The 26,996-nt window shown below is 39.8% G+C and overlaps 1 protein-coding gene across 2 annotated transcripts; it reads right to left on the bottom strand.

Annotated features, from left to right (window-relative positions):
- Positions 1 to 637: 637 nt before the first annotated feature.
- On the bottom strand, positions 638 to 26,155 carry LOC113014300 (sodium/potassium-transporting ATPase subunit alpha-3-like). 2 transcript variants are annotated; one of them, XM_026155734.1, is made up of 24 exons: positions 25,960 to 26,155; positions 25,730 to 25,806; positions 13,797 to 13,910; positions 13,023 to 13,082; positions 12,570 to 12,773; positions 11,396 to 11,509; positions 10,953 to 11,087; positions 10,325 to 10,442; positions 9,445 to 9,533; positions 9,077 to 9,256; positions 7,528 to 7,726; positions 6,714 to 6,958; positions 6,347 to 6,539; positions 6,024 to 6,199; positions 5,780 to 5,916; positions 5,495 to 5,645; positions 5,213 to 5,381; positions 4,448 to 4,602; positions 3,753 to 3,876; positions 3,256 to 3,401; positions 2,889 to 3,019; positions 1,698 to 1,799; positions 1,363 to 1,454; positions 638 to 1,130 (listed from the first exon to the last, which is right to left on the bottom strand). In XM_026155734.1, the coding sequence occupies exons 2-24, from the start codon at positions 25,733 to 25,735 to the stop codon at positions 1,102 to 1,104; spliced, it is 3,069 nt and encodes a 1,022-aa protein (XP_026011519.1). In that variant the 5' UTR covers positions 25,736 to 25,806; positions 25,960 to 26,155; the 3' UTR covers positions 638 to 1,101. The 2 variants fall into 2 exon arrangements, with proteins under 2 accessions (XP_026011519.1, XP_026011518.1); XM_026155733.1 differs by having other exon boundaries at positions 25,730 to 26,155.
- Between the last annotated feature and the right edge of the window lie 841 nt (positions 26,156 to 26,996).

Below are 26,996 nucleotides of genomic sequence, written 5' to 3'. Positions count from 1 at the left end.
GAAAAGATGAAGATGAGATGAACAGGAAGAGGGAGAGAAAGTGTGCTTTGTCATGTCTGAATGAAAACAAGCAGCTCTCAGACTCACTCCGAACTTTAAAAAAAACAAAAACACGTAAAACTTTTACGAACAACTTTGTTTTGTTTTTAAAAAAAAAAAAAAAACCACACCCAGCTGTCTATTAGAAAACAACAATAACACAAACAGAAAACAACACTGGGAAGGGAGGATGGACAGGGGAGTCGGAGGAAGTGAACTTTTTTCCACCCTGCTGTGGGCGTGAGTGAGACAGTGGGTTGGTTTTATGGTGACACCGATTCTTTATTGATAGGAAAGGAGGCGAGGAGGAGAAAGAGAGAACGGCAGTGAAAGACTGGCAGTGAGTAAATAGAAATAGAGAGAGAAAAAAAGGCAAGGAAAGTCGCGGTAGGCGAATGGCAGGAAATGGCAGTGATTACTGAGCTGGATCTGGGCAGCTTTTCTCTGGCAGGGAAAATAAATAAATAAATAAATACAAATAAAAATAAAAAACTAAACAAAAATGATGCCACCCACCCGCTCAAATTGCCAGGTCGTAGTCTAGACCGGAGCTGCCGTTTTGTTGTGCTGCTTGGCCCGAGAGATTGCAGTGGAGCAGTCAGATTTTCTGCTTTATTCTCAAGATGTTTTCTTTATTTGGTTCCACACAGCGATGTAATTTGAGTACATGTACGAAGAGTTGCTGTAGCTAACAGTGTAGTAAGCATCGGCACAAACAGTGTTACTGGCAGACTACTGCCGTGTAGGCTTTGGATACAAAAAAGGGGGACAGAGGGACCGAAAGGACAGAGAAGATTTACAAATGCACCCTCTTCCCCATCCTCTCCTCCTCTGTCATTGGTCCTCTTGTCGTCTTGGCATTTTGATTTTTTGTTTCTTTAGGAAATGAAGATGGAGGAACAAAGATGAGGAGTAAACATTTTTTTCTTGTACATTTCGAGTATGCCGAGAGGAGAGATGGATGGAGGCAAGGAAGGAGGAAAGAGAAAGTCAGAGGGAGATAGAGAAGAAGGGATGAATTCAGGGAAAAATGGGACAAGAAGTAAATGATGCTTTGATAATTTAATAGTATGTCTCTTTTTCCACCCAGCCTGCATGGAGACAAAGAGGGAAAGAAGCACAAGAAAGAGAGAAATGTTAACCGTCAATGGACTGAAGGAAAATATTTTATAGATACACCTCTAGTTTATCAAATTATATTACTGTTCACAACCCACACTATGCCTCCTCTGTTTCTCCTATAAAATATATCACCACTTTCCAGTTCACTGACACCACCCTACCCCTAAACAAGTAAATATATATGGTTGTGTGCGAGCTCACCTCCGGGGTTTCGGCGCAGGATGAGTTTTCGGATCTCATCGTAAACAAAGATGAGGAAACTGTATGGGAACGCACAGAACCACCAACTGGGCCTGTGAGGGAACGAGTGGGAACAAAGGACAGAGTGAGAATATTTGAATGAATAGGGTGTCATGGCAGGACGGGACAAAAGAGACAGTGGTAAATTTAAGTCCGCTGAGATTCAGGACAAAGAAACTGTTTTCGCAATTCCTTACCTGAAAATATACATTTTATGGACTGAACATCCATAGTTACTATGATGATGTTTTGTTCTGCTGTTTGATGATTCTCTTTATTAATTAAATGCCACTTACTTGAGTGGGTACATCCGTAGTGCCAAGTCCATACCAGGGCAGTAGGACAGGAAAGCAGCCAGAGCCGTTTCCTCAAACAGGCCAAAGATCAAAATCTTATTCCTGAAAGAAAACAAATGCAAAACAAGAGAGGCTATTACAACACTCACATGTATGGATAAAAAAAAAAATGCAAAAACAGATGCGAAGAGCCAAAAAACACACAAGTAGATGAAGAGTCACCAAGCAAAGAAGTATCCCGTTACTCAAAAATCTCGGACATTCGTCAGTGATGCTCTTCAGAAAACAGATCACTACACTGTCTGTTTTCTGAACAGTTGGCAGCCGTTTTTTTGCTGGCATCAACCTACTTCTGAATAAAAAAAAAAAAGCTTCAAGGGCAACTCCCTGCAGGCCGACAGTTATAGTAACATTATATTAGTTTGTGTGCCTGACCTACAAATGCTGCCTGCAGAACACAGCATCATGGGCAGAGGACACACAGCTTAAGATCAAACAAGATGGACGGAAGAAAAAGAGCAACATATGTGACAGCGCACATGGGTAAATGTGGTTATCTAGTGACACCTAGTGGATGCTATGGGGAAAATAAATACAAAAACCAAATCAAATCTTATTGATGAATCATGGTCGTGATCCATTCATCCATTCTCTCATGTTCAGTATCAATTTTCTGTTTTTCCAAAACAACAACCAAAAAGCAATCAAACAAGAAACTGATGCCTTTTCTTTAGATACGAGACCTGTATACTTCTGAAAGTACTCAGATTGTTGTGTTCTCCAAGTACTAATACAGCAATGCAGAACTGATCCATCAAAAATAAGTACTATGCCTAGATATATTTACTTTGTAGACTGTATATTGTAATGGTGTCTACTGAGCTACAGTTTTCCTACATGTTTCCCTTTAAAATAAACCTAAAATTGGTTCAGCATGGCTGCCTTTGCAATAGATGTCTGTCGTCACTGTGTTTTGTCATTTCATTCATACAAACTGACTGTAAGAAGAAGGTAGAATTGCATACCTTACAAAATTCAACACACAATCAAAAAGTTCACTATTAATATCTAATGTGGTTTATCAGAATTGCTTAGGTTTTTAAAGCCTGAGATCAATTAGATTATTTTTGCCCACCATTTTTAAAAAGGAATTGTTTTTATCGTACGCTCTCTTCAATAACCTGTACTTACCTCATGCCCTGCTGGAACACAGAGTTACGCCTGGTCTTGCAGATGATCACATCTGCCCACTGCACCACCACAATACTGACAAAGAAGGCTGTGTGGCAAGTAAACTCCACAATCTTACGTTGTTCATAGGTCTGCACAGGAAATGAGAAAGAGAATATCTCCTGTCTGCTTTCTACAATAGATTTATTTATAAATAGCTTTTATTACATCAGTATTAAATTAAGACTTACATTAATCATTCAAAGATTATGGCACAAAAACAAAAGGTTTGTTTGAATGTCACAAATTCAAGTCACTCAGTGGCTCCACTACATAAGTGAACATATCTGAAACAAGAGACACTGACATTATAACATTTCACTCATACCCATTGCTGTCCATAGCTGTCCTCCAGGTCATTGTTGGAGCGATCGTCCCAGTTGAGTCGAATGCCGACAAGCAGAGATGGCAGGAAACCATTTTCAGCCATGATGACAAAATAGGCAAAGAAGCCCCCAAGAGCCTGGATCATACCTACAGAGACAAACAGAGAGTCCCTTAATCAAATGATACATTTTATTTGACACAGTAAAATCCTGTAGACTCGACATGGTCAGTAAAGACTGATTTTCCATCTGTCGTTTTAGACAGATGGAAAAGAACAGTGATATTTAAATTAAATGAGCACTAATAGATATTTACTAAAGGATATTTTGATTTGTTGCCTGTTGAGTGCAGTGGACTCATCCTCATCAGACTGTTAATACCTTTATGTTGACAGTTTCTAAGACACTTACCTGCTGTAGAGTGCAAACCATTTCCATGTAGCTGCCTGAACACTGTTTACACTAAATGCCACAAACTGTAAAGAATAAATGTACCTACCAATCTGTCCATAGGCAATACTGATGAGTCTCTCATTGACCAGTTTGTCCCTCAGTGGGTTCCTGGGCTGTCGCTTCATGATGTCGCTCTCTGCTGCTTCATAAGCAAGAGAGATGGCTGGTACCTGGAAGAGGGGAAAGGAAAAAGAGACACTTCTGTCTTATTTGAGATACTCCTTGGTAACTTTACTTATATATTCTTGATGTGTGTTTTTATAACGTTTATGAAAATTTGGTCTTTCTGTATCTAGGGTTTGGTATTAATACATTCTGTTCTTTGAGAGGGTGGAAAATGTGAGAGCTGCTTCTTATAAATAGTGGTTCAACACTGCCACCTAGTGTTCTCTAAAGGTCCCATTTAAAATGACCTTGAATTCCACCTCTGTTCCATGTTTAATATTTTACTCTTCACAGCGATGCTGATCATAAGGGACCACACTGAATAGCTGTTCTCGTGGCTGCTATAATAAATAAAAGGCATTAATCAGGTATGCATCTGACATGAGCGCATGCAGTTAACAGCTTCAAGTGTCCAGCATGGTTTTACTGGTTTACTGTGTGTACGTTAAAATGTTTTGAGTGATGAATGCACTGAGACAATCTGTTCAGAAAGGTTATTTCACACAGTGCTTTCTTATTTTATAGCCTGAACAGCACGTCTCGTCTTTGAGTCTTTGTCCTGAGATTTTTTCTCACCATGTCAGTTCCCAGGTCGATGCAGAGGATTGTGATGGTACCCAGAGGCAGGGGGATGTTGACCAAGATGAAAAAGAGGAAGGGGGTGATTTCTGGGATGTTGCTGGTCAGAGTGTACGCAATAGATTTCTTCAGGTTGTCAAAGATCAGACGTCCTGGAAAGACAAAGGTGGTGTATAAATACAACAAACAAAATGCCACATGCTCGAACAAAGCTTGAGTGAACTGTGCTTTGCCCATCTAAGTAGTTGTTGAACTTCTTTTCATGAAAATCACTACAGTCCTTTAACCATTACACTGGTCCTTGAGGAGCTGCAGTTTTCTCGTGCAGGGCCGGTGGTGACAATGAGAAATAAAAAGTGACTAGAAGATGTTGAAACAGGAAGCAAAGTTTTCTCCAAAATCTCTCACTTTTAAAGCTGTTGCAACATCGGCCTCTCTCCTGTGTTGATATAAAACTGAAATTGCAGTAAAGACAAAACTGTTTGTACACTTGTGTCTCCAATATGAATCTCAGTCCACTAGTCCTGCTGTGAGCATCAAATATTGAGAGGTGCACAACAGGCAGAAATGATGACTGCGTGTGCTAGCAGTTGTGGCGTCACTTTTGCTGAGTTCCTGTTGCAAACATGACAACCGCGAACAAATAGGATACTTTTTTAAAACTCAGCTGAACCTTTTCCTACACCTTTTATGTCTGTTTTGTCATTTGTAGCCCAGATTCCTCGCCACACTCCACCTTTCCACCTTTTGTTTGTCCCTCACCTTCTTCCACTCCAGTGACGATGGAGGCAAAGTTGTCATCTAACAGGATCATATCTGCAGCTTGTTTGGATACGTCTGAGCCAGAGATTCCCATGGCAACACCAATGTCAGCCTTCTTCAGGGCAGGAGAGTCATTCACGCCATCACCGGTCACAGCCACGATAGCACCCTGACAGAGGAAGAGGCCACATAAACTCACTTTACAGCCCCAGAGATAAAAACTAATTACACTTTTGTTTATCTCTGTTCACCTGTAAATCAGTGGCGGTGCAGTAACCGTACCTGTCTCTGGCAACCTTCAACAATGATGAGCTTCTGCTGTGGGGAGGTTCTGGCAAAGACAATCTCTGTGTGATTCCTCAAAATGTCATCCATCTGGTCCTGTGTGAGGTCTTTTAGATCCGTACCATGGATGACACAGGCCTTTGCATCCCTGCATTCCAAAAAGAAAGAAATATAATTATAAATACATATATATATGTATATTTTTTTCTTTTCTTCAGTATCATGTATTATGGCTCAAAACAGCTTTAGCAGTGATGATGCAGCCACAGGAGTAAATGTTACCTGGGGTTCACTTGGCTGACAGGAATGTTGAGGCGTGCAGCAATGTCTTCCACTGTCTCGTTTCCCTCAGAGATGATACCCACACCCTTAGCAATGGCCTTGGCTGTGATTGGGTGGTCACCAGTCACCATAATAACCTAAAGGAAGAAAAGAAGAAATAAGATTAGAAGATCATAAACAGAAGACACATATTTTTAGAGAATGAGAGACAAATAACAGACTGTCAGAACAGAAAGGTGTCCACCTTGATGCCAGCTGAGCGGCATTTGCCCACAGCATCAGGCACGGCAGCGCGGGGAGGGTCAATCATGGACATGAGGCCAACGAAGCAAAGGTTGTCAGTTTGGAAGTTGACGTCATCGGTGTCGAAGGCAAAACCTTTTGGGTACTTGTCCTCAGGCAGAAACAGGTGGCAGAACCCTGAAGGAAGAGGGATGTTAAATTCTCACACAATTAATTTATTTTATTTAGTACAGTTTGAGCACAGAGAGCAAGAAAAGTCAAAATTGTATTTCACTAATTGTTTTCCATGGCATTTGAAATAATTAGTTTTCCGATCATCCTTACCCAGCACTCTCTCTCCCAGCCCTCCCAATTCCAGATAGGCATTCTGGAAAGCCTCCTTCATCTCATCGTCCATCGGCTGCTCCTTGCCCTGCACCATGATGGTGGAGCAGCGGTCAAGGATCCTCTCTGGGGCTCCCTTCATCACCAGCAGGTAATGCTTGTCATTTTCCTCCTCAGTTTCATGAATTGAGAGCTGATGGGAATGGATTGAACTATTAGTATGAATAAATATTTGGTATGCAGTTCTTTGCATGTTTAAGCCGGTTTACTACAAATTGCCTGATTCAGCTCATGTTAAAATGAACTGGGAATTTGTGTAATTGCTTATTATATTTTCTTTCTGCACAAACAAGTACTTGGTACTCACCTGGTACTTGTTAGTGGAGTTGAACGGGATCTCTGCAACTTTCTTATTCTTGTCCCTCATGGCCTTGACGGCGCCACAGGACAGTTCGATACACTTCAGTAGAGCTGACTCTGAGGCGTCACCGGCTACGTCTCGTTTCAGAATGGGCAAAGATTCCTGACCTGCTTTGAACACAGCGCGGTTGCACAGGGCAGCAATGCGAGCCAGAGACACCCATGTTGTTGAGCTCTTGTCGAAGGAGGAGCCTACAAGAAGCAAAAAAGAAGTCATTGAACCTCATCCAAGCATCCAGCTGCTGATACAGCGAAGGGTTACGGTTAAATCTTGCCATTTTATCTTTAGCTTTACTTCAGTGCTTTGTTTCCATGCATTATGTGGCATGTAAATAGACATTACTTAGAACAGAATGTAGTTCCAGTCTCACATTTTGCTTTTAGCAATGAAACAGCTAATCTGTTTGTTGCACTTTTTCAAAGCACAAAAACAGATTAAAAACTACTGAATACAAGGTGTGATTAAAATGTTCAGACATGTCCAAGTTCAGGTTCACCATTTTAAGAGTTTCTAAGATTCAGTATGAACTGCAGATGGTGCTCAATCAGCTTACAAAACGGTAGTACAAGCATGGCAGGAGCACTGGAGGCAGTGTATCTGCACACGGTGACTGGTTTGCTATATTTAAGGGAAGCTTTTTTGTTTGCGCCCTTTAAAATCCACACATTTCACAATCCTGTTTATTTGCACTTTACTTAATATATACTGCATGGAGGCACACATTTAATGCTTACTAAATAAAAAGAGAACAAAATCTCACCAGACTGATCCTCAGTCGTGTCAGCTTCATGAATCTGATTGTCAAACCACATGTGGGCCACGGTCATCCTGTTCTGGGTCAGGGTGCCTGTCTTATCAGAGCAGATGGTGGAGGTGGAGCCCAGAGTTTCCACAGCCTCCAAGTTCTTTACCAGACAGTTCTTGCGAGCCATTCGCTTGGCAGTCAGTGTCAGACACACCTGGAGGAGAGTGATGAAGCAGGAGACAAAAACAAGGAGGAAATGGGAGTGGCAGAGGAAAGGCATCAAAGGCAAAGAGAGAGGGAGAGAAAGAAAGAAAACAAGTGGGAAAGAGTTGTTGATGATCGTCACAAACAAATGGATAAAATCAATGAGAAAGAGAGAGAAAAATACAATTAGTATCTATGTTGTAAACTAAAAGAACAGATGAGCATCTCCAGACACTTAACTAATTTCTGCCAACAACCTGAAACACATAACCCCAACTAGGAACTTACAACCACCCAGATGCCTGGAAACGTTCATTCTGCTCACCAACATAGCACTCTATACATAACAATGCAGTAAGAACAGAAAAGTCCTTTCAGGATATAAAAACACAGCCCAACAAGCAGTGCAGAGAGAACATGAAGCATGAAAGAGCGATGCTGTGAAGCAGAGCAGCAGTGCATTATGGTACCATGCCAAGTATGGCAAGACCAGTGGGTCAAACTAGCCAAGGCCAAGCACAGGAGGCCTAAATTCAGTTCATGGTGCTGAGAAACATTTGCCTAATGTCATTACATTAGCTAGTCCTTGTCATTGCAGACAGCACCGCCACTGGCCTGGAAAAGAGAGAGACACACGAAAAGGAAGATGGAGAGAGAGACACACAAACGCATATGGGACTGCCTTTAATAGAAAGAGAGAGGAAGTGGGAGATGAAAGGACAAATACACAGAGGCGACACAACATTTCACCACAGAAACAAACTGAGAATGTTAAAGCACGAAATATAACAATCACAATATCAAACCACACAGAGAGCACACAAGCAAACAGACATGATCAGACCACACACAACACAACACCAGCCAAAAACCACAGAAACAACACAAAATAAAACAGAAACTAATGTAAATAACACACATTCAGATGTGGGTTAAACCGCTAACAGCCCAAGGAGTGTGATTGGTGACACCACCTTTAGTCTGTTACCTTCTCTCTGTGAGAAAATCGATATTAGAGTGACTTACTAACACACTAAAAATGAGAAATGTTACTATTTTTAATACCAGTGAGTGTTGGTATAAAATTTTTGAAAAAACAGGTTTCATGATACAAAAAGTTTTCAAAGATTCATCTAATTTCTTTGTATTTTATATTATGTGAAGCTACAGTTTGACCCAAGTCTGGACAAATCAATGTCAGACACACATACTACCAATCCTAACATTTCAGCCTTATTGACAAATTTAAAAAAACAAAAAAACAAAAAACAAAAACCTGAACCACACCTAAGGATCTTGGACACACACAGACACTCCATATTGCACCATCCACTACTTTCACATCTCTCTGCCAACTCACAGTGACTGTGGCCAGCAGTCCCTCGGGCACATTAGCCACAATGATACCAATGAGGAAGATTACAGCCTCTAGCCAGGAGTAACCCAGGATGATTGAGAGGATGAAGAAGGTCACGCCAAGGAAAACAGCCACGCCTGTGATGATGTGGATGAAGTGCTCAATCTCCTTGGCAATGGGTGTCTGAGGATAAAAAAAGAAGATGTTTAATTGACTGCAAAGAGATTTAATTTCTGATAAGGAGACACAACTAAGACAATATATAGGCTTTAAATAATATTACAAGAGTTTTAGTGAATGAGTGTATAGTTACACGGTTTTAGTTTCTTGCTGTAATGGATGTGAGCAGTTATTATATATAATATATTTACCTTCCCAGTCTCCAGACCTGAGGTGAGGGTGGCAATGCGTCCCATCACTGTGCGATCACCAGTACACACAACAATACCACGTGCAGTTCCTGGAAAAACAGAGGGAACGGTTTTAAAATATATGCACTTCAACACTGGCTGCAGGGGAAAAAATAGAGAACGAAAAAATAAATAAATAGAGTGTGATAATATAGATGAACAAGCGGACAGAGTGATGATGATTGGAGACGTAGTGAAGAATGTAATGTGTCCACCAGAGGGCACCACATCTTACTATTTTCCAATTAATACACTGTGAGATTCATAATGCGTTTTGCTGCAATGCTGATAATACAATGGCTACAACAGGATCCACTAGAAAGGAACTGGTACAAGGTTAAATAGGATCACATTTCTAGATCTACTTTTGATGACCAGAGAAGTCACTCATTCCATATCTAACTCACTGTCACCGTGGGAAAATGAAGAAATGCAATGAAATCCTGGGTCATATCTTGTTAAAATAACACAACACAACCCCCGCCAAAACCAACAACAGGTACAATATTATGTATGTTTCTGTTATCAAACTGTTCTCCCACTAGGAGCTCAGTCTGAGTGGAATTTTTTTTCTCCTCCTCTTACCTCATGTTATGTATTTTCGTTGTTTTTTTCCTATCAGCCTACCTTTCTGACATGTCTCCCCAATGTGATGTTTGTGTAAAGTTGGTCAGAAGGTTCCTTTGTAAGTGCGCATGCGCCATTAGCGTGCTGCCTGCTGTAACCCTAATTTCCTTCGGGATTAATAAAGTATTCTGATTCTGATGTACATTATCATATTAGAATAAAGGTGTATTTGACTGTTGGAAAATGGTGATGATGATAATGGTGATAAACTTACCCTCAACACAGTTGGTAGAGAAGAAGGCAATGTTTCGGGTTTCCAGGGGGTTGTCATGGGTACAGTCAGGTGACCTGGTCTGGGGCTCTGATTCACCAGTCAGGGATGAGTTGTCCACCTGGACAGAGCAGGATTGACAAAAAAAAAAAAACAAAGTCAAAGAAAAAGAGAAAGACAAGAGAGAAACTTGTTGAGGGCTACATACAAATCCAGAGAGAGAGATACAGACACAGATTTTCCAGCAGAATCCATACAGGAAGCGTTTCACTTGCCACAAATGTTTATGTTGCTGATGGTTTGCTCTTACTGGACATTCCAGAGTCCAGTTGCCTAGGTAACCCTCTAATGCACTTACCACCATGTCAATAAACAGTGTATTGCACTGTTAATGGTGGTACTCTAATTGGTTTCCTTGATTTTGAGAAAAGTTTCACTTGGGACCCACTTATGCTTTTCAGTGATTATTTTTCTTGCTATTGCTTGAAGTTGCCGAATGCCATTGACTTTCTGAGGTCTCCTTTATCCACACTGTTGTGAATCGCTTGCCCTGTGGATCTGTCTCTAGATCCTTGATTTCTACTATCTCTGAATGTCTGTCATCATGAATCTGTCTGTGCCTGTAGCTCACCTTGCAGCCATGTGAGGAGATGATGCGGAGGTCGGCAGGGATCCGGTCTCCTCCTTTCACCTCCACCAGATCTCCTGCAACCACCTGCTCAGCGTTGATCTGCATCTTTTCTCCCTCGCGGATCACCAAGGCTTGCTGGATCGCAGAGTGACAAAGAAAGACGGAAACATGCTATTTGGAGGATCACTTCATATAATACGTAACCACAGAACTCGACAAGCGATACACTCATTAATTTTCAGCACCCTTTGGTCTTTGAATTCTAAATGTTTAGTCACTCCACAAACTGCAGCATAATTTATTTCAAACCTCCTTCAAGCAAATTCATTTGGAAAACTGGATTTAATCAAGCAATACATTTTGTGAAAATCCCCTTCTGGCACAACAATCACCACAAAAACATCCCGGCATGATCCTGACGATGACTAGGAAGTCTCTGGTACCTGAGGGACCATGTTCTTAAATGATTCCATGATCTTGGAGCTCTTAGCTTCCTGGAAGTAAGAGAAGCAGCCGGTGATGATGACAACAGCTGACAGCACGATACCCAGATACAACTGTAGAGAAAGACAGAAAGGGGAAAAAAGGTGTCAGACTGTCATATTTATAAAGAAAATAACCAAAAGACTCAACTCTTATCTAAAACTTGATTACATGAGAGGAAAGGAAGGGAAAAAAAAGACAGACTAGCAGAGATACAAAGTCAGACGCTAACTTCGTGTCAATAAATGCTGGACTTCAGAGGCATGTAAGAGATAAAGACCAAAGCTTTTTCAGGAACTCAAGGCTTCTGTAAAGTCTGAAATCTAGAAATAACATAAATCATCTTTCATTTAAGTCTCGTATCCTGGAGCTGACAGCAGCACGTGGTTTGATTTGGACTCAATGAACTGAACGCTGTCCATCTGTTTGCAGTGTACTTTATTAGTGGTTTTATGACTATGTTGGTTTGCTGTCATATGTTTTACCATCTTAAGCTCTAAATCTGAATCTTGTCTTTCATATCTTGCGTTCAGCATCTGACAGTGTGTGAAAATACAGTTTGTTGACACACTCTTGGCCACTCGTAACTCATGACTCAAAACTGGTGATGTTTCACCCCGAGACCTCCCTGTGCTCTGAACAAAGCATGTTGTCCTTTAATGCTGTGTGTGTCAGAGTCATTTAGCCTCAGTCCTTTGCTCTACTCAGTGCTCTGACCTGGCATGAAACAGTGCTGACCTGTAAATGCCCTACTCTTACCCTGCAATTACCAATGCCAGGAGTCATATGCTCCCTGTGGCGAGTCCAGAGTGGATACAGACAAGACGGTGTCTGTCACTCCAGAGATGGGTCAGCTGACATGGTTTCTACAAGCAGCTGACACATATTTTATCATAGGGATGAGATGCAGCCTCATCCCTAAAGAGTAGTGAGTCAGCAAATTGCTTTGTAAAGTGATATGCTACAGGACAGAGCACACACACACTACAAACAATGTGTTCATCCTTATTTTGTGTATAACTTCTCATAGGTGCTGATGTTTGTATTTTAAGCAACAAACCCTGCCTACTTAAAATGAATGAGGATTAATAATCTATTCTATCATCTATCCACCCATCCTGGGAAACCACTTACATTATCCCCAGCAGGTTCATCCTCTGTGGCAGCCTGGATGGCATAGGCCAGGAAGCAGAGGATGGCACCAATCCACAGCAAGATGGAGAAGCCACCGAACAGCTGACGACAGAACTTCACCCATTCTGGGGTGGTAGGGGGTGGAGTCAAAGCGTTGGGGCCATCCCTGGCCAGATACTCTGCAGCCCTGGCATTGGTCAAACCCTAGAAATTATAAAAGCAATGGACAGAAAACGATGGAATGATGCGATGTGAGTGGAAGAAAAATAGAATAGAGGTGAAAAAACAGGAAAGGAAAAAAAGGTAGTACAGTAGGTATGGCCTATTTATGTATAACATCCATTTGCACTTTAAAAAGTCTTCATAAGCGGTGCAACATACACCAACTTGTACGCCAGACAGAAATATCAAAAAGTGCAAAAGTGTAATTTTGATTTGAAATAAAGTACTTACTTGAACGATATCGGTGTTGTACTTCCGGCAAACCTCCTCAACAGACATTTTGTGTTCAGTCTACAAAGAATAAAGATTTATCATGAAATCAATCAAAACCTCAGTCACAATGTATTTATTTATTTTGATAACACTACAAATTAACTTCAAGAAGCAAATAAACGCAAATCACCACTTACACGAAGCAGTCACTGAGTTTTAAATATTGGAGATTTCTGGTTGCCAGCATAAAATTTCATCAATGTTTTCAGTATTTTACAAATGTTTCAAATAATTGTAAATAAGAATAGAGACTGATAACATTTATTTATGATTTTATTATCTGAACATCTGATGCAGTTTTGTATCACTGGGATTTCCTGTGGGTTTGGCTTCCTACCTCACACAAAAGAATATCCTTCCACAGGAGGATTAAATTGCTCTGGCATGTTATGTCAAACCACACTGTAACATTACTATGCACCAGCTGCTACGGAACACCTCATCTCTGCCATCTCCTTTTTCACCAGGGAGATTAGATTACAGTTGGATCACAGCTCTTTGAATGCTGGACACAGGCCAGGAAGCTTAACAAACTTCTCAGTACTCAGCTGGGATTTCAAGGTTTTTGTTTACTCTGTCTATGAAGAAGCCTACTCATACTTTGTATGTGTCTTTCTGCATTTTCATTTCTCAAACCTCAATAAGAGTTCCATTTTATACATCAGCACCTGGCCAAAACCTGCAGGCAAAAGCAGTGGGCTAAGATGAAGTGGTTTTAAAAAGGGTACATACTATGGGAACTTCCTTCTTCAGGTCATCGAGATCCTTGCCTCCCTTCTTCTTGGGCGACTCCTTCTCATCCTTGTCCTGCGTGGTAGCCACGCGGTAGCTGTCCGACCGTCCATACTGTAACGCAGAAAGAAAACATGTACATCATTGTTTAATTTATCAATGCAGCACAGGAATCTTTAAATACAACAAACAACTTCACAACAAAAAAAATCCAAATAACAACACTGCTTTATTGAGCCATCAAGGGAGAAAGAAAAAGATTTGACTGCCAGAGTTGTAGCTGTTATAATCTATAGTTTTTACCTGTAATCACAAAATAACACAACAATGACTACAGAGAACTGTTTGGCTGGACCATAAACGTGTTAATAAACTTTGTGGCTTGTGTGATTCCGTCTCTACCTCTTCCATATTAAGCCCCAGACAAAACATTAAGGTTGAGATCTAAACTTGGCTATAATCCCCTGGTGTGTCAAGACTTCCTGATTAAATCTGGCATCATTAGAGAACAGGCTTGAATCAAGAGCTCCTCTTAAACTGCTGTTTACACAAGTCTCTATTTAGGCTTCTGCTGTTTAAACTGTTGTTGTGGCTGAGAGGAGGATCAAGGGAAATTAATATGTCATAAGACAGAAACAACAAAATCTGAAGCCGTTTCCTAATGTGCAAATTATTGCACATAATGTGTGTATGCTACATTTATTTAGATGAATGCACCAGCAAGGTCTCACAATTTTTTTCCATTGTGCATTCATTTTCTAAATTATGTCGTTCTATTATAAACACTCTCATCCATCTTATTTGTCAGAAATCTATGGATTTTCTTGTTAGATCTAATTACTCCTTTGTCTTTTGCACACAGTCCTACATGTAAATTTGTCCATATTGAAAAAGAAATAAAATAATCTGCAATACAAAGATACCAGAGTTGACTATTTTTGCCAGTGGTACATTCCTAGCCAGTCACTATTTATGCTGTGGTTACTTGCCAAATGAAACGCATCACCAGAGAACATCAGTGCATGTCTCACTGGTAAACCGAGGCTAAGCTTACAGTAGAAGCTGTGACACTAGATTTACAACACTTGATTTGCATGACACGTTCATGATTTACAAGTTATGATTTACAAAGCCACGCCACGTGATTTACATTTCAGGCACAGTGTTATATAAATGCTTTACTGTAAAAGTAAAGAGACCAAATAGCAAAAAAAAAAAAATATTTCCCACTGTTTTTAAACATAATTAGATAAAGTTTGCTGTATGAAAAGACAGGTGCTTTTTTCCATTTTTATTTTCTTGCTTGATCCTCTGCTGTAATAGTCAAGGCAGTCTTTACATATACTTTATACATACAAACTTATTTCTCAAAGACAAAATTATAAGTGACTTATTCAGGTCTGCTGCTGTGCTGCTTCTTTTACTGGCAGAGGTTAATCAAAAGTTAATCACTTAACTTTTATGTGTTATTAGGGTGACATTGATACAACCTAATGCTTAGTATCATTAGGAACAAATGTGAGAGGTACACTGAGGCAATTTATGACATATTGATTTGGTTCATGAAGCTGGGTCAATAAAGTGATGCATTTATAAAAACATGGAAAGGAAATCTCTTTCCCTGATTGTGAACATTAAACAGTCTAATCAGATCTATGAAGTTTAAATCTAAATTTAAAATATAGTTTGGGTATAAAGTCAGTCCACATTTCCTGAAAGGGTTTTGACCCTGAAAAACGTGTGACTATTTTGTGTGCAACACTACACAGATGTTTGCTACCATCCAAATGTGACAATGTACTCTGTGAACAGCCACACACTGGCAATCAGATTCTGTTTAACCTTGCATGATAAGATGAGAGAAGTGACTTATTTTGGGAAAGCTCTCATGTGGATTAGTCTGGGCCGAGAGGTTTCACACTGATTTGATGGTTGCTTCATACTGTTTACCATCTGTTTTTTCCTAACTGCAATGAAAGCTGATAGGGTGATGGCTTGTTGACAGCCAATGACATTTTGCTTTGCACATCTGCCTATGTGCAGTCTTAGAGTTTGTGCATATGCCAAATAGTTCCATGTCAAAATTGCATCAGCATCTTTTACTGTGGAGAAAACCCTGTCTAAATGCTACTTTACACAACAAAGTGGTGTATTAGGATAGGTGCTACAATATAACTTGCAAATAGCTCTTATCCAGCCTAGTAGTACTCCTGTTCAATGTGGTGCAACAGACAAAAAGTTATGGCTGGACGTTTGGTTCTATTCTCTCTTTACGTTCATTTGGAATGAATGACTTTTAAAACAATAAAACTTATTGACTACCTCACATATTAACTTGTGTGTTTATAATTCAAATGTGTTAGTGACTGCACATCATGATACTGGCAAATAAACAACTGTTTAGCCACTCTATAGAGACAATACATCACTGCTGACCTTTTTATTGCGTGACAGGCAATGAATTACTTTAAAAAAAAAATAACAGGAAGTAATATTAAAACTGGCCATTTTAAAATGTATATATGTGTGCAGTAGTGATTTAATCAGTGCACGTGTTTATTTTCTGCTTAGCTACAAGTTTGTGGTTTCTGTGTGTGCACATAGATTTCTATTTGTCTGTGTGTATGAGAGTATCTATTTTTTTGCCATCTGTCAGGAGGTGAAGTGTTCCCTGGACACTGATCCAGCAGGCCATCAGATTACGGCTGTTTACTACACTAACAGATTAACCCAGTGAACAACAATAATCCCTTTTCATCACTCTCTCTCTCTTTACTATCTTCCCAATACTACTCTCTCATTCATCCTTACTCATTCGCTTTGTTACAACACTGAAATGTCTGAAGAAAAGAAAACACTGATTTAAAAACTTGCACATATAGAGTCATCAGCTAAAATATATATCATTAAATGGCTCATAAAGTTTGGCACCAAATATAAGATTTTAGAAAGCAGAAGTTATACCTCTCAAACAATCTTTGCTGTTGGAGAATCGTGTAAATTTTATAGATTTCTTCGCAGAAATCTTTGCGTGGCACGTCTTTCTTATCAAGTCTCTGGCAAAAATGCAGTGAATATGTTTAAATGTGAGAATTACCACTGACTGAAACAATGAAGGAAAATGATACTGCTATCCTGCATTTTTCTAACTTCCTTTTTTCTATCTTTACTGTACATTAAAAATGCCAAATTGTTAATTAAATATCAATAGTGTTAGGCAAAAACTTGCCAATGTAAGTCTGATTCTTTATCTTGATTATGCTTTTCTTTACTGTGTGGTAAAAAGTTGCGTTTTTCAGTATAATAACAGTCTAAGGACTGCACGAGATTCAGGTTTACAAAAGCACCACTGCCATGATTGTGCTGTCTATCAGAAAAGTAGCACTGCGAAAATTAAATGGCAGACTCATGTCTTTTAAAACGTTTAAATATTTTAGCCTGACTGTTTAACTCTGAGAAACTTCTACACAGAGATTTTGCAACGTTTCTAATATGAATAAGTATGACACACACATCACTAAACTTTTAAAAAATGTTTGTGCTTTGTGCCTCAATATAAATTTAACCAAATGAAGGGTTTTCACCAGCTTTCAACTGTGGGTCAGATTACTGTGATGATGGTTATTCATGATCACATAAGATGAAAAGTACGTCAGAAAACTTCACAGTGTACACTGATAAAAAGATTTCTGTGAATAGACACTGCTCTCATATAAAAAACCATCTGTACTACACAGTCGGACAGAAATCAGGCAATCAGTAATGCATCCACACTTTCTGTCTCAGAGTTAAGTCAGTTTGTTCTCCTTCAGTAGGATTCAGAAATCCTGCAGGTGAGCACTGCACTTGCTGCTCTAACGTTGGCCTGTGCATATTCATTCCCAGTCATGTTTTTCCTAACATTTACTCAGCTGGAGGAGACATTCTTGATGACTTTTTAAAGATTTTCAAAAGATTCACAAAATGCAAAACAACAATAGACTTATTGAACAGTGTCAAAAGACAACAAAGAACACCTAATTACCAGTCAATGTGACATTTAAAGGTATTCCTGAACCAAACTAGAGCCAGGATAGGTTCTTAAATTCCCAAAAAAGGTGTCAACCTTTTGAGAAAGTATTTTCTATATACTCAAAATTTTAAACAGGAAAACCTGATTTACTTCACATTTCATAAGTCAAAGTGTTGGGATGGATGAAATTGGAGAGAGACAGCAGTGCCACAGTAAGCAACACGAATAGAAAAAAAACGCCTGGTGCTGGTGCTTTACTGTGACATTTGGGTACCGAGGACATAAGCATATAAACTATAACAACTGGAAACCCTACAAAAGAAACCCTGACATCCAACTGTGAAAATACTGTGAAAAAGGAAGAAAACCACAGAAGACCACACATGAACTCACTGCGTCACATTAGGGTAATTTAGAGCTGGTACAAGTCCTATTATAAGCAATAAGTAGAATATGCACCAAACAACAGTCGATTTCTCTCAGCACCACCTGTCAAACTGATCTAGTTCAATTCTACTTCATATTGATGATTTTATCTTTCTCTGCTAAAATACACACTTCCTAGTCTCTGTCTAGTTACAGGCGGTAAAACCTGAGGAGGTCTGAGCAGCAGATGTTGTAAGCTGAGGTAGGGGACAGATTGTACATGCTGAACATTTGTAGTCTGCTCAATCTGTTGGTGTATGGCCCCTGGCTCATGACACCACAGCAAGGAAAGGCGCTGGATAAGCAACTTCTTAATCTGCTCAAATCACTGCTTGCTCAAATCTCAGACAGACAGGGACATTTATGGAGGCATCCTAGTTAAAATAATGTAAGGAGAATTAAAACAAAACAACAACACTAGGATTCTGATACAACAAATCAAAGTCAGCAACCTGGTGGGCAACCATCAAATGAGATATATACAAATCTTCAAATGTCACCAAATGTCTAAACTTTTATTTTTGGGTTACTATGACAACTAACATATAACACTGCCACATCTTTGCAGGACAAATATTTTTTTGTTTATTTACTGCCAGTAATTATCAGAATCATTATCAACTGAACTTCAGGCCAGATGTGAAGCAATTTTTACATGATGAAATTAGATTCAAAGTTTATGCAAAGACAAAACTTTAGGCCAGGTGATGTGAACAGAGGCAAATGAATGTATGCTAAACCAGCGGTCCCCAACCTTTTTTGCGCCACAGACCGGTTTATGCCCGACAATATTTTCATGGACCGGCCTTTAAGCTGTCGCGGATAAATACAACAAAATAAAACTAGCACCGGTACCGAAAAAAAGAAAATTTATTCATAACACACGTGAAAAGACCCAGGAAAACCGAGTAAACGATAAAAACGATAACAAAATAACGCTGAAAACCGATAAAAACCCTGAAAACTAGACATTTCACACCTGAGCCTCAACTCTCGCGGCCCGGTACCAAACAACTCACGGACCGGTACCGGTCCGAGGCCCGGGGGTTGGGGACCGCTGTGCTAAACTATAACATTTTACTGAAAAGCTTTGCGTTTTAAGTCTGTCAGCTGATATCGTCCTACAGACTTGAGCTTATATAACTAAAGCCAAGCTTATAATCAACATTTGGTGTCAATAAGACATGTTTTATCTCATCAAAATCATGTCTTATTGGCATCATTTAACCTGTTTTTATAGAAGCTGAACAAAAAAAAAGCAGGGAGCAAGCAAATTATGCTGCTGTTACCCAAGCCTAGCTACTGATTCTATTTTGGAAATACATCAACTATAATGATTGGTAATGATTTATGGTTTGCAAAATGGCCCACAAACACTCATAAAGCAGCCTCTATACTGGGGATATCAAACCCACTTTAGTTAAAAGGCCACATATAGCCCAATTTAATTCCAAGCGGGCTAGACTACAGACTGAAATTATAACCAATAAAAGTTCAAATTCAATGATACATCCATTTTTAAAACGGATGAACAGCCTGAGCCATCTTCAATGATGTCTTACCATGTGCATTACACATTATATGAAATACGAAACCATTAAATGTTCACATGTACAGTTTTTGGAATGAGACATCTGACTGTAAATGTAAAGAAATTAAAGATTTTGCTGCAATTTCACACTTTGCAAAGCAAGACTGGGACATGACCTTGGCAACAAAAAAAAAACAAAACAAAAAAAAACAACCCACCAGCTGGCACTAAATTGTCTAGTATTTAACCATGTTCAGTATGTAGTATTTAGCCTATTTTCAGCTAAATCTGAAGATGCTCCAGTGAACAGAACATCATAGTCTCAGCTCAGATTTTTGAATGAAGGATGCCGCTGCTGGTGTACTGCATTCACTGGAGTTCAGTAGCTCTGATGGGGACACAGTGGCTCAACATAACCACATACACAAAGAAATGGATTATCACACAGATCAGTGGACTGACCGACCTGGAAAACACAGATGAACTGCCTGTCACTCACACACACCGACTAAGAGGGCACTGCCCCCCTTCACCCTCTCCTCCCACTTTGTTTACATTCTCCTCCCTCCAGGCTGTCCATCTGTCTCTGTGCTGTCTACTACTCTTATCTGCTCATTCGAGCAAAGATTTAATCAAAAGGAGACAGTTTGAACCATTACCATGATGCAGACTATGTAATGATAATGTCTTAGAATATGTATTTACAGTGATGAACATCGAACACTGAGTAAAGCCATTGTGATTTGGTCAAAGGCACAGTTTAGACTTGGTTATCACTGGCCGTACATTCCTAATAACACAAAGTGCATTTTGCAGCATTCTCCACCATTAGGCTGTGTGCCACCCCCTGCAGTGCATTAGATCTATGAGTATGACAGAAAACAGCAGTTGCTGAAAGGCTCAGAGTGATGGCATCAACTTTTCAGTGGGTAATGTGAGGTTTCCTGTGACTGATAGGAGGGTGTAGGTGCAACTAAAATGTTTTAATAATGTAATGTTTAATGTGATGGTATGTTATGTAACAATACTGCTCTGCATGCAGTGTGTCTGTATGGTAGTGCAGGAATGCATTGAGTGGTTCACCTTCATTATCCTCCTTAATTTCAGACTAATTTCTAACTCAGACCAGAGACGTCATACAGATAGTTAGTGATGTCAAGGTAACATCACTCCACATTCCAGGAGGTTTATGTTACACTGACCAGAGAGCACAAACTGTGATATCGGAAAACCCTGATCACTGATTTGCTGGAGTGTGGATCAATGCTATTTGCACGCTCACACACACAGATGGAAACTAGTTAGACACAGGAAGCTACAACTAAGTATTAATGAAATGAAATGTAGATAGACTGGAACAATTACACAACATGACCATGAGAACAGACTATGTTGTAACTGCTATTACATATATAATAACAAACTGTGGCAGCACCGACTATTTGTACTAAAGAACAGAAAAAAAAGAATTACACACAATTTTATAAAATTCGTCGTCTGCTACTGGGACAATATATTTAATTAAAAAAAATAAAAAATAAATCACACTTATCATCTATGCACAGTTATTGTCAGGCGTTTAGGTAGGAATTGGCATGCGGGGATACCAAGGTTTGGTATAGCGACACAAAATAATTTATTTCATGAGGTCCAGTAGATTTTTATTTGTGTAAGGTCTGTGATTATGTAACCTGTGCAACTATTTGTGGATTTAGCCAAAAATAATCAGCAAAACATCAAGCATAGATACAGTATCTCATTTAAAGACTTTAAAATGAATTTTTAGTCTGAAATTTTATGTCAGACTTAAATTTCAAGTTTATAACATGTCAATTGCTGGGCTATGCTTACCTTTGAAAATAATCTCTCATTTTCCTATCCTATCCTTTTTTCGTCTTTTTCCATTTATCAGAGTGGCACATTAATGTTTTATTCTTTCCTGAGGAAATACATCAGCTGTACTTTTAGGTCACAGAAGTATTTTGTGAAAACTGTGCAGAATGTATTGAAGATGTAAAAAGTCCACAGGATGTTTATCATTAGTGAGCAGGTATTTTCATGCTGTCACTAAGCAAGCACATGAAAATGAAACTAATTTGATAGTAATATGCACTAAGATGCTTATAAGATTGAATCATTCATTAACTGGAGGTCATTCATGATCATTCATTAACTGGAGGTCCTGGAATGATGTTCCAGATCATTCCAGCCCACTTTTTAACCCCCAATTATGAAGTTACCTGTGACTAATATCGGGCCTTTAACCCCACAACTTAAAGCCTTGGCTCAGTATATGGTTTATAGCTAAAACTATACTCTGCAGCCATTAAACCCATAGATGTTTTTGTTTTTTTGTGGTTCTACAGTAAAGTCCAATACACCTCTGGACATCAGAATGGCTCAAGCTGCTTTATTTTGGTTTAGCTTGGTCGCAAATTTAATAATGAGAACGTATTTAAAATTCAGTATCTTAATCTTACCCAGAACCTTCTTGTTGTGAGGGGAGAATGCTAAACACTGCATCACTGTGTCACCACCCATCTTACATCATCATCTATGACACATTACAAATTGGCTTCTACAATCAGACCATGCGAAAAGTCTGGCCAAAACCTTAATAATAATAATAATAATAACACTTTAGTCTGAATAAGTGACTTGAATTGAGTAATTCACTTTAGCACGATGAGCTCAGGACTGACTGTCATCATGTTAATGAATGTTTAAGACACGAGACTGATAGCAATGACTAAAACAACAGTTTGACATATTTTTATAGGTTATAGAGCGAGACAACACTTAATGACTTTCATCTGCTATTTTTTGACATGAGTGTTTCAATGACGAATGACTGTACACTAACATTAACTGGTGTACGAGAATATGAGCTCACTCAGTTAGCTTCAGTGCAGCCACTACAGTGAAGAGGTCTGACAGTGTCGAGAGCTTCATCTGTATGAATTACACATCGTCAGTGAGAGCGTGTTTATTCATGAGAGCTGCCTGCCTCACACATGCTTACACTCACACAGCCACACCATTCTCCACTGTGATTGGCTCTTCTCCTGAAGCTTCCGCACCAAGTGCATTATGGGATATGAGCAGATGCTTTCAGCCTTGTACATTTTTCTTCTCTTTCTGAATCTCAGCATTTATTTCTCCATTTTTTCTGCTGGGGCTCCATCATTGTTCCCTCCTCTGTGTCATCGCTGCACAGGAGCAGCATCCCACCAGCTCTTTTTACATTTCTGCCTCCTCCATCTTTTTCAGTGTTCACCCTTCTCAAGGTGACTCACCACACAGCCGTCTCTTTCTCACCCTCTCTCTCTACCTCCATCAGCTAGTGTCAGTCACAGTATCTTGGTCACTCTACCAATTACAAGGACCTCCGTGCGAAGCCTGTGGCTGCTGACCTCCATCCTTTCACACCACCAATCCAATTGCTGCCTTCTGCAGCATCCATCTCTATCGATTGATTGGCCTGGATCAAATGACCCTGTAGTTGCCTTGTCAACTGAGCCTCCCTCTGGTGTTTCCCACCCCCACCACAGTGCATTTCACTCAAATCCGCTTTATCTATCTGTCCAGTCTTCAGGCAAACCACAGCTTGAAAATGGGAATTTCCACTCCCCCCACATGCACTGACACACCCTCCTCCTCAGCTCCTCTTCCTCCTCCTCCTCTCTTTCACGCAGTGGTCAAAGATGTGTATGGTTTCCCCCTTCGGCAATCTAGTGGAAAGCATTACAACCATTTGTATTTCCACAACTCAGCCTCCACTCTCATCCCATCCAAACTGGGATGTAGAACAGAAGAGAAAGCGACTACATTGCACAGGGAGGGAAAGGCACTAAAGAAGAGCAGCTACAGTTTTCTAACATACATGTTAACCAGATTTTATCAACTCAATATATTTATGTATATATTAAAAAAAAAACCCCACTAAGATGCAAAATAGGGTTTTTCCTGTTGTAAAATGAGCCTTGGGTACATGACTATGCAAAGAAATACAAATCATTACTTAAGCACAGACTCTGTGTTTCCTTACTGAACAGAAGTCAGTGTTTTTTCCTGTCATCTCGGGCCATTTGATAAAGCAAAATGTTTTATTCTTTAATTATAAGCACTTACAAGCTGCTTTTATTACAATAAAAGTGACAATAAAAGTGATTTGATTTGATTTGAATATGGTGGCTTTGATTAGAGCATCATTTTTTGTATGCAGGAGAAACTCAGTATTTAGTGAAAGTAACTTTGGAAGATTAAAAAAACTGTAATAAAAATACAGGCTGTAATACTACATTAATGAATATGGACACTGAGTCATTATAGTAATTAACCCGTTATAATCAAAGTAATAATATATGACTGAAGCTGTGACATCGAAATGTTGTTGCTGGAACAGGATGTATTATGAACTGACAGATCACTGACGTTTTATGAGTCTAATGGGGTAAAACAGGTAGATTTAAGCCCATTTTCCTTTGAGTTCTAAGCAGTTGATATTTTTGTGTGTGGGATGTGAAAAATTGGGGGTGGGGGTCGACCACTGCTGAGGAACCATTTTGACGCATTTGCCTCCGTGCCCATTTGGTACCCAGACCTAAGATGCCTCCACATCCACCGAGCCCGTATCCTCAATGACAGCAGCACGACGCATCGTCGCATTATGTAATGTTTGAATGAAAACGCAGCAAATGGCGGGTGGGGAAATTTTGGGGGGGGGGGGGGGGTCGTAGCCTTTATGGTTCAGAGTCCCAGACACCACCCTCTCTGTGCATCTGGACGTTTAACATTATGACTTTCAAATTATCAAATGAATTCAGGACATCGTGATCGCTCTTTTTCTTTTAATAATAACTGAGGAGACGCACATTTGCGCTGAGAGTTACCGCAGTCAGACTTGGAGGGATGAGATGATATTCCGCAGTCCGGACTGCGGGTTTACCGGCAAAAGGTTACACGTATCCCACGCGTATTATTCACGAAAGATTTCATTTCGGACCGGGCGTATCCGTGTCGTTACGCTGTCTGAATAATTGTGCATTTTGGATTTGTGAATTTCCTCAATCGTCTGCAGCAGGTCCAACGCCAGATGTGCGGTCCGTGTAATCCCGTTTTTTGGAACCGGCGCATGAAGCAGCACATTTTTCTGTCACTTCATCACCAATTCTTGCTAAAACCAGAGAGAGAAGATACTTATTTCTACACTGGGCCTGCTTGGGGTCATCGTTAGATTACTGAAAACATTACAGCACCATTCTGGGAGAAAGCTCCTATGACATCTTTAAAAATCGGGATTAATCTCAGTGCGTTTGCAGTGCAGGGTCAGTGAGCTAAACGCCCCTTTTGTCTGCTGAATGATTAAACATGAAGGCGTGACAGCACTTTTCACCCACTGGGGAAAATGAATCAGATTTCGCAGGTCAAGCAGCAACACTAAGGGGCTTGTCGTATGGTTGGGAGCTGCACATATGCTACTTGAACTCAAACACTAAATGGCCAACGTTACTGTGGCGGGTTTCCACCCTGCACCGGCTCCGTCGCACCGGCTGGAGTCTGGATGTGGCGGACTGACTCACAAATCTGGCGCATGATCCGAAGGAAAAAGAAGACCTGGTGTGCAGGCAACAGGAATCACCTCCATTACCCATTAATTACAAGTGCGCTGATTTGGTGTGGTAAATGGCGTCAGTGACAGGCACATAATGGGCGATCGCATCCATTTGGGAGACTGAAAAATTAACGTAGCACAGCCAAAATAACTCTAACCACTTGATTAGGCAAGTCATACATATCCCAGCACGTTCAATGTCATTGTAACATCATGCATGTGCCTCCATGTACAGTTAACCCTTACGTCGATGGCCACAGACCGTTAACATTACTAACTCACACTTTAGCCGACATATATATAATTTATAGCATGTTAGCTAAGAAAGACGCAAGAAATTCGTCTCTTACCCCCATTTTGGCGCTTTCAGTCGGCTCTCCTCAGACGAGTTGCTTTTTTAGGCTCGATTCAACCAGAAAAACTGGCTCTATAAGGCGAGGAGACAGGGAAGAGGACAGAAGAAAAAATGCCCCTTCGGCTGATTACGTTAGCTATTGTTCAAACGACAAAAAAAATCAATTAAGTAGCTATCATAATACCCTAAAATATTATTTCTTATGAGGAACGGGACTAAGGTTACCCTGACAAAGCGACGGCTCATAAAACACTTAATCAAATCTTCATCCCGTTCAGATGAACATCAAAAAGATGTGTTCTGTTGAGTAAAATGTTAAATTAAACGCAGCCGCTGGTGATACTTCACCAGCCGTGTCCCTGCGAGGCTCAACTGATGCCGGGGGAAAGAAGAGCCGGGCGGCAGGCTTCTTCTTCGGATGCTGTCTCCCTCCGCGGCTGTGAGCAGGCTGCCGTGGCACCCAGGGTTCCCCAGTTATCACTCCGCGAATGAACAGATAGGTCCTAAGCAAAGTGGGGCTGAGTTCAGACTGTGATTGAAAAAGTATCTGTACTTGTCACCAGACATTCCGCACAATTAGAAGTAAAATAGAGGAAAAGATATTTTCAAATAATCTATGTAAAATACAATAGACAAGTTGGATGAGTGATATAAGACAAACAAACAAATAAATGTGAAATCATTTCAGTTTGTTCTGAATACTGTTATTGGAATGTCTGGAATAAAAAAAAATGTTAGGTAAATTTGACCTAATTTGATATTGGAATAACGTTTTGTCTTAATTTGCAGTAATATGGTAAAAATACAAACACTTATCTTCTTTATTTTCGCTGTATTATTTAAAATTCCTGCTACATTTACAGTGCCCTGAAACAATATTTCCTGATTTTCTTTTTCCTTTTGCATATTTATCACATTTTTCAGATCATCAAGATCATCAGTATCATTTTGATATTAGACAAAGATAAGTAGAGTAAATGCAATTAGTTTTTAAACAATGATTTCATTTTTTAATGGAAAACAGCTGTCCCAATGTCCTATGTAAAAACGTTAAATCATGAACTAATTGTGATTAACCACATTGTTTTGGAAAACTGACTTCAGTTTAACTACTCACACCCTGCCAGTAAGCTGAAATGAGAAATCAATTAAGTAAAAACTTGTCTGAAAAGTGAAGTATAGCCTACTTCACTTCAATGTAGGATCCGTCTAAAATGAATAAAACTTGGAAGAGTGGTGAGCCTTTAAGGAATGGCCAGACT

Source organism: Astatotilapia calliptera, chromosome 22, assembly GCF_900246225.1.
Source record: "Astatotilapia calliptera chromosome 22, fAstCal1.2, whole genome shotgun sequence".
In the NCBI taxonomy this organism is placed as follows: domain Eukaryota; kingdom Metazoa; phylum Chordata; class Actinopteri; order Cichliformes; family Cichlidae; genus Astatotilapia; species Astatotilapia calliptera.
This window is presented reverse-complemented; position numbering and strand designations above follow the sequence as displayed.